The sequence below is a fragment of the Mesitornis unicolor genome, unplaced genomic scaffold (genome assembly GCF_000695765.1).
Source record: "Mesitornis unicolor isolate BGI_N332 unplaced genomic scaffold, ASM69576v1 scaffold11913, whole genome shotgun sequence".
NCBI lineage: Eukaryota > Metazoa > Chordata > Aves > Mesitornithiformes > Mesitornithidae > Mesitornis > Mesitornis unicolor.
In genome coordinates this window covers 1-10815 of record NW_010175353.1, presented here as the reverse complement: position 1 = coordinate 10815, position 10815 = coordinate 1, and the positions used below count along the sequence as shown (strand labels likewise).

Genomic DNA, 10815 nt, shown 5'->3' with positions numbered 1-10815 from the left:
AAAACTTCTGTGGTGGTCGGATCAGTCATCTGATGGCTGCATTTGTGAAATATCTCTTAACGTGAAAGGACTAGCTACAGCAGACACAATAGGCAATTATTGCTTGGACTCAGAGGCCTTAAATCATTTGCAGCTTTGCTGGTAATCAGCATTCACAAAAGTGGTCTGTTAGTGGCCAGAATAAGGAACAAGGAGCTTGAATGCTCACTTTGCTTTGCAGTTTGGGACCAAACTTTGTATTACAAGCTTTTAATTTAATCCATGTGCAAAGATTTACTCTGCTGCCCTAACAAGGAAGGGATGGATTTGTGGTTAGAGCGTTAGCCTGGGACTTTTTCACGCTGTCTGCTCTGTCAGACTTTCATGTGTGACCTTGGGAAGATTGCTAAGTCTGACAGTTCCCTGTAGGAGAAGCAATCTCCTGCTGCAATATCCTACCTCACAAAGCCACTGAGGTTGCAACAGCAAGGCAATTATAACCGCAGCACCTTGCACTGGGCCTAGCAGTGTTTTGGGAATGCAACCCATAAAAATATGTCAAGGGGTGTGAAGTTTGTAATGGAAGTTAACTGCAAAAAGCCTGGTTTGTTTTGTTTTTCCTCCAGTCCCTTTATATCTGTCTCTATTTTGTTTTCAAGTAGCTTTTGTTGTGTCGTGTTCATTACTTAACGTTGGTCTGCAGAGCTGTCGTGTAGCGCGCTGGTTCTTTGTGTCTGCTCTGTGACTACTGACATGTTCCTAGTACCACAGGTGTAATTTTTGACATTAATGTTCTTATCCATAGCTGGTGATAACGAAGGCTTAACTTGCCTTTACCTTACTATAGCATGACATGGGACAGGACCAAGGTCCTAGGAACCTCCCCGGACATTAGCTATTCCATCCAAATTATGACTTGCATTCCCCTTGCTTTATGCCTGCCTCTGCGGTTGGCCTTCTTTCATCGAAGCCATCTGCTAATGCATCTGTGAACCCTGCGAGATCACAGGGGAAACAACTGTCCTGCTTTTCTTCACCTTCATTTGTACTGACGCAGTTCTGTGGCAGCTGTGCTCTTCCCTGTAGAACAGGCTGTGCTGTGGTACTGCAGCTACATCTCCTGCTCCGTTGCTGATGAAAGAAGCCATCTCTAAAGGATGCTGTCCAGTTACTTACCCCAGTACTTTGCCCCCTGGTGATGGTGCTTCAGGACAAATACTGTGTAATAGTGGACTTCTCCTGAGCAGCTGTGGACTGGTCCTGCAGTCCTCAGGAGTGAGTTGCTTCTGAAATCCTTGCCCAGGGGTAGTGACAGGCATTCCCAAGCCCTTTTGTATCTTCCATTTATCCTGTCCTGGTGTGGGCCTCTCAAACCTTGTCTCGGTTGCCCAGCTGGAGCCTGGCAATTAGATCAATGTCATTTTAAACCAATTCAGGGGCAAGGATTACAAAGTGCCTACTTGGAAATGATGTGCATGATGTTTCCCTACTATAGATCAGGTACCTGATGCTATGGACACCCCAATACCTGGCAAGGTCCTTGCTTGATTTTTACAGTTCTTGAATCTTCTCTTAAAGGAAAAAAGGGCTGTTTTGTTTGCTGTAGTCAATGTGGCGCTTGTTTGCCTCATGCAGGAGAGGGGTGCGCTGGGCTTTGAGCGACACTACCATGTCACCGATCCGTTCATTCGACGCCTGGGCCTAGAAGCAGAATTGCAGGTAAGTGGGCAGTGGTTAAAGAGCAAACTGAGCTGGTGGTTGTACAACTCGCTGCAGAAAGGACAGCATGCAGGAGTGTATGGCATTCTCTCTCTTGTATGGGATAGATACTGATTACTTAGTCCCCTAAACTGCATTAGAGCCAGGAATAGCTCGGTGAGATCTTGTGTGAGCTTTCTGTATTACCTAACGCACCTCCGAGAGAGCCTTTCACGGGTGGGTATCAGCTAATCCCAGCAGTGGTGCCTGAAGAAGGCAACTGTCAACTGTTCCAGATATTCAGCTCTGATGCTGAAGAGTGTAATGTGTTGCCTGAAAAAACAGGTTGTTGTACTGCAGTCTGACACAGCTTGAAAAGATCTTAAGATTGTCTTGATTTGGGGGAGGAAAGGATTCTGTTTTCCCCCTTTTCAAAAGTATCTCCCATATCCAATGCTAGTCAGTGCTCTCTTAGTTTTTTGTGGTACAGTTGTTAATTTGGGTGAAGATGTATGATACAGTCAGCCAGCAGCAAGGTGCTTCTAACAGAGTTATCAAAAGTGCATTTTCCCTGCATTCTCAGAGAACCTGTACATGTAATTTGTCAGCCTAGCCAAAGGCTTTTGAAGCAAAGTCACCTTTCCATGTGTACAGCAGGATTTCATCTGTAGCCTCTGAGCCTAACCTGCCATTTTATTCAACACTACGTTATTTTTTTTATTTGTTTCATTTTGCCTTTTCTAACCCAAATGCTATGGCACGTCTGTCTTTTCTGGAGGTGCTTATCTGCCACGTGGGTGGTTTTTTGCAGGGTTGGAATAAAAAAAAACCTGCTTGTATTGGAACAAGTCGTTATGTGTGGGGAGCTCACTGTGTCCTTGTCTTAGAACAGCTCTGGTTGATAAGTCTCAAGTTTGTGTAATCTCATCTTCCCATTTATGTTTTTTACCTCAGGGTCACTCCGGGTGTGTCAACTGTCTGGAATGGAATGAAAAAGGAGAGTAAGTGTGTGGCTTAATTTGAGGGATCAACAAACTGATAACCCCAAATACTCCCCAGAGTAGGATGTATTGTAAGCAGCTGCATCCCATTCCTAGTGTCTTCCCATTCCTGGTAAAGTGGAGCTGAGGCTCAAAGTTGTAAACTGTGGTTTAGCTCATGCTTCAAAAGAAGCTTTATTTTGTTAAATATATCTGGATATTATTAGAAATGCCCCTTTAGTGAGTTCAGAAGGGAAATGGTCAGGCTAAGAAGTGGGGATTGAAGGCTCCTTCTCTTCTCTTAAGTGGTATTATGGATTATAATGGATCTTTAGGATTTGCCCAGCTGGTAGTCACATTTCCCCACCCCCTTTGCCATGCTGTTAAAAGCTTCTGCTGGGGGACAAATATATAAGGGAGGGAGGCAGAGGGTTTAGTTTCCCTCTAAAACTGCAGAGGGGTAAACATTAAAGCGTTTTTGTTAACCAAGTGGAATAAAGAATATCTGCATGAGAAATGACTGGATGGAAGGAAGAGTTTATATTTCTTGACACGCCTCTTACAAGATCCAAAGTCTGCTGTCTGATACTCCTCAGAATTATTTACCAGTGAGAATTTCATGTACTTGAAAGAGACCTGGCTACAAGGAAATAAGTTTACAACAGCTGATGGTTGCAGATGTCAAATTCTTCTGCTTCCAGTGAAGATAGATGTAGAAGGCAAACAGCGCCCTGCAATACTGCTACCACACCCTACGCTTGAAAAGCAGTCTATGAATCACTGAGTGAGGCCAGGCTTGGGACTGCTTGGGCACATCCAAAGTCCAGGAATTAATGTCTTGGCTTGGGGATGATGTGGAGCAGTTAATGTAGCCAGGCTAATAAGGAAAATGGGGGCCATGCATTTTGCTGTTGACCAAAAGCTCCTATTGTTTTCCCCTCTGCCATCTGAATGTGTGGTGAGCTGGTTCAAAGAGCTAAACCAACGAAAACCACTTTATTTTCTACGGCGTTGATATTCGCCTGGTTTAGCTCTCTGAACTGGCTGAATGGATTGGCGCATGGGGAGCAACAAGAACACGATGCTGAGAAAAGAGAGAGGAAGTGGGCTGCTTAGAGCTGAATTAACTTAATGGCTGGCTGTGGTCAAACCACTCTAAGAAATTGGTCACAGCTTAGAACAGAAGAGAACATGATGCATATTTCTCTTCTTTTTTTTCTTTTAGCTTGTTGGCCTCTGGCTCTGATGACCAACATACCATTGTCTGGGATCCTCTGCACCACAAGAAACTCCTCTCTATGCACACAGGACACACTGCAAACATCTTTTCTGTCAAGGTATATGGTTAGAAGGAACGAATGGCTAACAAAATCAGCAGCCTAGGCAGCAAGAGAATAGATCCTTGCTGGGAAACGTTTTCCTGCAACCAATTTCCCTCCCCAAATAATTTAATTTTTCTAATGTTGGAAAAAAAAAATGCATTAAATCTAATACCCATTCCCAGGCTTAATCAAAGGAAATGGTTGTTGGGGTGTGTGATGAAGAGCCCATTTTGTGTGCTGCTGTAACTGGTGACTCTTGAGTGTGCACATTGGTGTATGTGTAATGTAGGTAATAACACTTTGGGGGTGCTGGTCTTTTCTCCCTGGTGATGGGGGATAGAACAAGGGGAAACGGCACCAAGCTGTGCCAAGGGAGGTTCAGGTTAGAGATAAGGAGGAAGTTCTTTACTGAGAGGGTCGTCAGAAGCTGGAACAGGCTGCCCAGGGAGGTGGTGGAGTCACCATCCCTGGATGTGTTTAAAGAGCGGGTAGACGAGGTACTTAGGGATATGGTTTAGGGGGTAGACAGGAACGGTTGGACGTGATGATCTCAGAGGGCTTTTCCAACCGAGCCATTCTGTGATTCTGTGAACACGGGTCAGCCTGTGTTCCTAAAGCAAGCTGCTCTGTGAGCTGCCAGGACAGCAGCCATGTCTGTGTGAACACCTCAGCACTTCCCAGGTTTGATGTCAGATCTGTGCCCCACAGTTCTTGCCGCATTCAGGGGATCGGATCCTCATCACAGGAGCTGCAGATTCCAAGGTGCATGTCCATGACTTGACTGTTAAGGAGACCATCCACATGTTTGGAGATCACACCAACAGAGTTAAGAGGATTGCCACGGCTCCCATGTGGCCTAACACCTTCTGGAGTGCAGCAGAAGATGGGCTAATCAGGTACTGAACTCTAGTAATTTTGCCCCAAAATTAATTGGATTAGGATCCATTGCAGTGTGTACTGTGCACAGATCTGAAGGAGACTGTCTCTGTACTAAAGAGCTTAGGCTAATCTCTCCCTTTCCTGAAACTGGAAGGATTTGTCTTGAGATGTAGACTCCTCTGATAAATACTCTCCTCAGATCTTCTGTTTTACCCCACTGCAAAAGGAAGCCAAATGGAAGCTGTGTCAAATGGAAGGGAGTTACAACAGTGAGCGATATTTCCCTCCAGAGTCATCGAGACTCTTGAATGAGTAATGTTACTACGAGAGTCAGTTCCACTTTTCACATGAGATACTGTTTGTGAGGTCATGTCTTTTAATGAGTTTAATTTGGAACTTGAATAGATCTGTGCACATCATAGAGCTGCTTTTAATGGCTGGCCTGATACTGAGGCCTAGTGTACATTAAACTGATGCTTTTGGTAACCTGTGGCACAAATGACTGTTAATGTCATTAGTGTCATCTCTTCATGCACAAGCCAGATAATTAAGTGTAGGTCACTGAGTGGTCTTCAGTTTGGTCACCATGGAAAGAGGCACCAGCCTCTCTCTTGTTGCTGCTTCTGTTGTCTGGTGACAGGGACTGCCTGACTCTCCCTTCCCTTTGCAGGCAGTACGATCTGCGAGAGAACAGCAAACGCTCAGAAGTCCTCATAGACCTGACCGAGTACTGTGGGCAGCTGGTGGAGGCCAAATGCCTGACTGTCAACCCCCAGGATAACAACTACTTAGCAGTAGGGGCAAGCGGACCCTTTGTGCGGCTCTACGACATACGCATGATCCACAACCACAGGTAATGCAGCTGGCTTTTCTGAGCATTACAGAAATCTGTGAGCCTCTGGTGGGAAGGGGGAGTTGCAGTGATCTGGCACTCGCCTCTCTCACCATGCAGTTTTACTCAGTCTTTTCTATCACCCACAGTCTTTCCGATCTGGGCGAGTACATTGGGGTGGTGTGAGGCAGGCTTGTGACTGCACAGCTGTACAGACATGAGGCCTTGCCCTTGTGTGTGAACAAGAAGTGTCAGTGTAGATCAGGCTTCCAGCAGTTGAATGCTGTGATTATAAGATTGTTCTTCTTTCTGGCTAGAAAAAGCATGAAGCAGAGTCCTTCAGCTGGGGTACACACGTTCTGCGACCGACAGAAACCCCTCCCGGACGGTGCAGCACAGTACTACGTGGCAGGTATTGGGACCTGTGCTGGGGTGACTGATGGGACTTTTAAGTTAATCCCTGAAGAAGTGGAGTTCTACCCATCACACAAGAAACCACTGCTTGGAAGAGCTCTTCTCTAACGCAGGGATGTTCCTTGGAAATGCAGATTATTTCCCTTCTGTGCTGTGAATTCTTGCTTAAGTTACCTGCCCACTTCCCGTTTTCGCAGTGGTGTGTGTTGGTGAGCTGGCCTTACTTCTTCTTGTCTAGCCTAAATGTCTTTTATTGGAAAGTCAAAGATTGGATAACCTGAGTGCTACAGGCTTTATCCTGGTGCTGCTCCCAGCAGGGCCACTGTTTCAAAATCTTTTTGGCACAGAAGGGGCTTGTCTTCATCCTGCAGAGGAAGAATCAGCGATGCAGTATCTGGGCAATCTGGATGACGTTCTTCTCCAGTGCTCACTATTTACTATCTTCATTTTTTCCCCAAAATGTTTGAGGTTTTGTAAAATACCTCAGACCAGGATGTTCAGCAGACCAGTTTTGACAGTCTTGCTTCTGATGAGTCCCGCTGGAGGATTTCTTAGGTCCCCTGAATTGGTCATGCAACACATCTGCTGTCTGAAGCAAAAGAACCTGTGTGTGAGCTGAATATTTAGGAGCCTTGGTTTGATTGTGGTAAGGGTTTTATTAAGGAAACCTGATCAGAGGGTGGAAGATGGAGGTATTTGTTTGCAGATGGCCACAAATCAGAAGCCAACTCCATGAGACTGAGATTTGCTGGGTTCTGCAGACTTCATTGTTAGCGAGCTAGTTATAATCCAGTCTTCTCTTCATATGGAGATGGCCTTGCAGAATTGATACCTAGAACTTGTGAAAAGGCAGCTGGGCACATCTGTGTGTCTGGTGGCTGATGGAATGATTCAGTAAACAGCAGTAGGAAAGGGAAAATCACTTAGGTGCATGTGCTTCGTGACATTGCTCTCCTAACAACCCCTTGTAAAAGGGAGCAGCCGGGGTAGGACAAAGACAATGGTTCCTGGTTATGCTAATACATAAGGACCTCTTCTCTCTGCAGGGCACCTTCCAGTCAAGCTTCCTGACTACAACAACAGGCTGAGAGTACTGGTGGCCACGTACGTCACCTTCAGTCCTGATGGCACTGAGCTCTTGGTCAACATGGGAGGGGAGCAGGTAAGAAGACAGCTAAAGTTTGACATTTGGTTGTGGTGGGGTCACCGTACATTGTTGTGTGTTCTTGAAAACAGGTATGGCCACTTCTCTATGGGTAACATGATTGATTTTAAACTGCTTTCTGATTCATTCAGGCTATTTAGTCTATTATTTAGGGATTTATTTGTTATGCTACCACTGATCCAACTTGAACCACATTCTGTTCTGGTTTTCCAGTTCACATTTCGCTCTCTGGAAGAGTTAAAAAAACCCAGAGTTCTGGAACTGACCTTTGCTGACCTAGAAAAGATTTCAAAACTCATTCTTGAAACATCAAACTGCTTCTGTAATCGAATCTAGTGAATAAAGAACTTACAGAAGCCAAGGCCTTCACCTGGAATATTGATTGCTTTAATTTTAAGTGCTGGGTGATATTCATGGATCTTTTGTAAAGCCTATCAGTGAAATGAGAAAATCCTCCTGACAGCATTAATCAGCATGGATTAAGCAGGAACTTCGCTTGTGGGCAGGTTACTCTGTGGTTGTCCTCTACAGATCTCTTACTCACACGTGCACTCATTCCCTTTAAGAGAAGGTGCTGAGTTAGACGAATTGTAGGTCTGATCTGGGCTGTCAGTTCCTGTACCAGTACAGTTTTAATTTAGGGCTTTGCAGGGCTGCTTTCTAAGTTTCTTAGGAAATGTTGGTTTCATCTTAGAGAATTTTGTCTCTTTTCTATTAATAAATGTTTGTTTTCTTCATTATCACTGTGTTAATTAGTTAAAATATTTTATTGGAATTGAAGCTTTTTGAGCAGGTTGGTTTGTGGTCAGGTCTGTAGGTGTGGAAAGGGCTTTCTTACCTCTTGAGTAAGACAAGGCTCCTGTTTCTCAGCATTTTTCTTTCTGAACGCAGTGCTGGAATGGAACTTGCCACTGGTACTGCTGCCATCCTGTGTGTATCTGTCTATAAACAATAACCCCAGTTAGAAAATTGGAAATAACAAAGCACAATCACGGAACCATATCTCTACCTAGCCCTGTTTTATTCCTGTCTACGTTTCACTGACTGTTTTTGTCTCATTCTCTTTATTCCTTAGGTCTATTTGTTTGATCTAACATACAAACAGCGACCATACACTTTTCTCCTCCCAAAGAAGTGCCATACTTCAGGGGGTAAGTATGATACTACTATAAAAGTGAATGAAATCACATACTACACAACTCTTTTTCAGGGTGCAGCCCAGCCCAAGCAGGAACTAGGAAAGTGTAGTAGGACATGGCTTTTGCTGGGCTGTTTCTGCAGTGCAGATCATACCCTGAGTTCTAAAACCCTTCTACAGAGTGACAAAATGTGTGTTTTGGGGGGAGAAGTGAGCTGTTGAGAGGGGTGTGTGTGTGTGTGTGTGAACTAAGGAGAATGCTGTGCCCAAAGGATAAAGTACACTTTGTGGAGTGGTTGAGGTCCTGGTATCCTGCCTTTGGCTACGGGGGAACGCTTTATGGACAGGCATGGAAATGCTGTATTGTTTTTATTTTTTTTAAACTTACTGGTACACCCATGAGGAAGAAGACAGAACAATCTCCTAGTCTAAGAATCTGGCCTAGCACTAATATCCCTCCTGATGGTGAGATAGTTGAATCAAAAAGTCATTTATTTGATAAGTAAGTGGATCCAAAAGCCTTTTTATTCCTGGCTCTGCTTCTTACAGGGCCTGTTTGTAGACAGATATCGCGGGCAGTACACAGTGAATGGCTGCAGCGTTATTCCCTGGGCAGAGGCTGACTCTTACCAGGGAGTGTTCCCTGCTCAGCCCCTTTCCTGTTCTCCAAGCGCTCTGGCCAAGTTTGATCTGTGTACTCAGTGCGTGCCTTAGGCCTTAATCTAACACTCACATCCTGGTAGCAAATGTGGGCCCTGCCTGCCTTTCTCTTGTGTCTTGAATGCATGTGGGTGATCTGTGCTGTGGTATCTGGTGAGGTCACGCTTTAAATGGCAGGACAGCGTTTGAACAGGCTCACAGCGATGCGGCTGCAGCAAACGCTCCACCCTGTTGGGCACGGAAAGTTCAGGCAAAGGCTGTGGAAAGGCTGAACTTCGTGTGCATGCATGTTTCTGCACCCTGAAGTCTCTGAGCAGTTCGGTAGACTGGTTGAACAGTTTCTCCTCAGTTTCCCAACCTGTGAAACAGCCACAAGAGCACTCCCAGCAGCAACATAAATGCAGTTTGTAAAGCTTGAAGCTGAATATTTTCTGTAGAAATGGCAGATGAGGTGACTGCGTGGCCTTCAGAGGGTTACTTCAGCTCGTCACTGCTCCTTGAGCAGGGTAAGAAGAGAAAGAAAGGAAAAAAGCATCTGGGATTCCTTTACTGGATTCCTCCAGTGATTCCCCTCATCCTCGTTGTTCTACTAAATGATCAACAACTTAGCACTAAGATTCTTTATCTGAGTGACTCTGGAGTCACATGGAAAAGATGAGGGGTGATGGACACAAGTTGCTTCTGGAGAGATTCTGACTGAACTCCAGAAGAAATTTTTTTCCCATGAGATCAATCAGACATTGAACAATCTCCTGGGGAAGTGGTGAATTCCCCTACATTGGCCAGTTTTAAGAGTCAGCTTGACAGGGGCTGACTCATCTCATTTAAACTATACTTTTACTTCAAAAGGTTGGACTGAATGAGTCTTGTGGTCTCTTCCAACCTGGGATTCTGTGATTCTGCAGTTTTAAATGTCAGGCGTCTGGTGATCAGTCAGGTACTCTGATTATGGCGTAGGCTCAGTCTGAAGGCAGCTCCATTCGAGCTGCCCTCTCTTTGTGTGTACATATTTAGTTCTATGTGTATCTGGTTTTCTGTTCTAGAGTTGTATTGCAAAGGATACTGCAGAGATCTTGTAGTAAATGTAAGAAGGCAAATCATACCCAGGTGGCTGGAGAAGGGGGGGTGTGTGGAATCGTGGAAGTTGTATTTCTGCTCTGAATGGAGCTGTGGTGTTGGCTTTGCTCTGCTATAAAACAAAACCCTGAAGCTTCAGGTGTTAGTTTATATAATCTACAGTGATAATTAGCATATATATTTCTTTTTCTAACCTTCAGAAGTGCAGAATGGAAAAACCTCTACCAATGGAGTGTCGAATGGCATCCATCTCCACAGCAATGGCTTCCGCTTGTCGGAAGGAAGAGCACATGTGAGGTAAGAGGACAGATTTAGCTATGTCAAAGCCCTATGGCTTGTTCATGTACTCTTCTTGCCAGGGTTAAGTGCTGCTAAACACGATGTAAAGCACAAATCCACTTGGTGAGTTGACTTAATGGTTGAGTGGTCTCTGCCCTAGGAGCTGTATTTGCTCCTGGTGCACAGGCTATGAAGAGGAGTCAGATCAAGTAAGTGTGTCCAGGGAGAAATGTTGTCCATGAGGATTTTTCCCCTCTCATGATGAATTACTGCAGACAAAACTAAGAAATTACTTTTCAGGCCTAGAAGCAAGGTGTTCCTAGTTGTCCTGAGTGGTTGTAACTTCCTGGCCTGCAGGAGCTGTATCTTGGTAAACAGGAGAGGCAGTCAGG

The 10815-nt window shown here is 44.9% G+C and overlaps 1 protein-coding gene across 1 annotated transcript in view; it reads left to right on the top strand.

The window, feature by feature from the left end:
- WDTC1 (WD and tetratricopeptide repeats 1) overlaps nt 1-10632 on the top strand; it is a gene marked incomplete at its 3' end in the record, with an annotated part of 11312 nt that extends 680 nt beyond the window's left edge. The window contains exons 2-11 of the mRNA XM_010181357.1: nt 1615-1698; nt 2632-2678; nt 3883-3994; nt 4688-4875; nt 5529-5711; nt 6008-6102; nt 7151-7266; nt 8345-8420; nt 10345-10441; nt 10584-10632. Coding sequence (XP_010179659.1) covers nt 1615-1698; nt 2632-2678; nt 3883-3994; nt 4688-4875; nt 5529-5711; nt 6008-6102; nt 7151-7266; nt 8345-8420; nt 10345-10441; nt 10584-10632 — 1047 coding nt within the window. The remainder of the gene's footprint in view (nt 1-1614; nt 1699-2631; nt 2679-3882; nt 3995-4687; nt 4876-5528; nt 5712-6007; nt 6103-7150; nt 7267-8344; nt 8421-10344; nt 10442-10583) is intronic.
- Between the last annotated feature and the right edge of the window lie 183 nt (nt 10633-10815).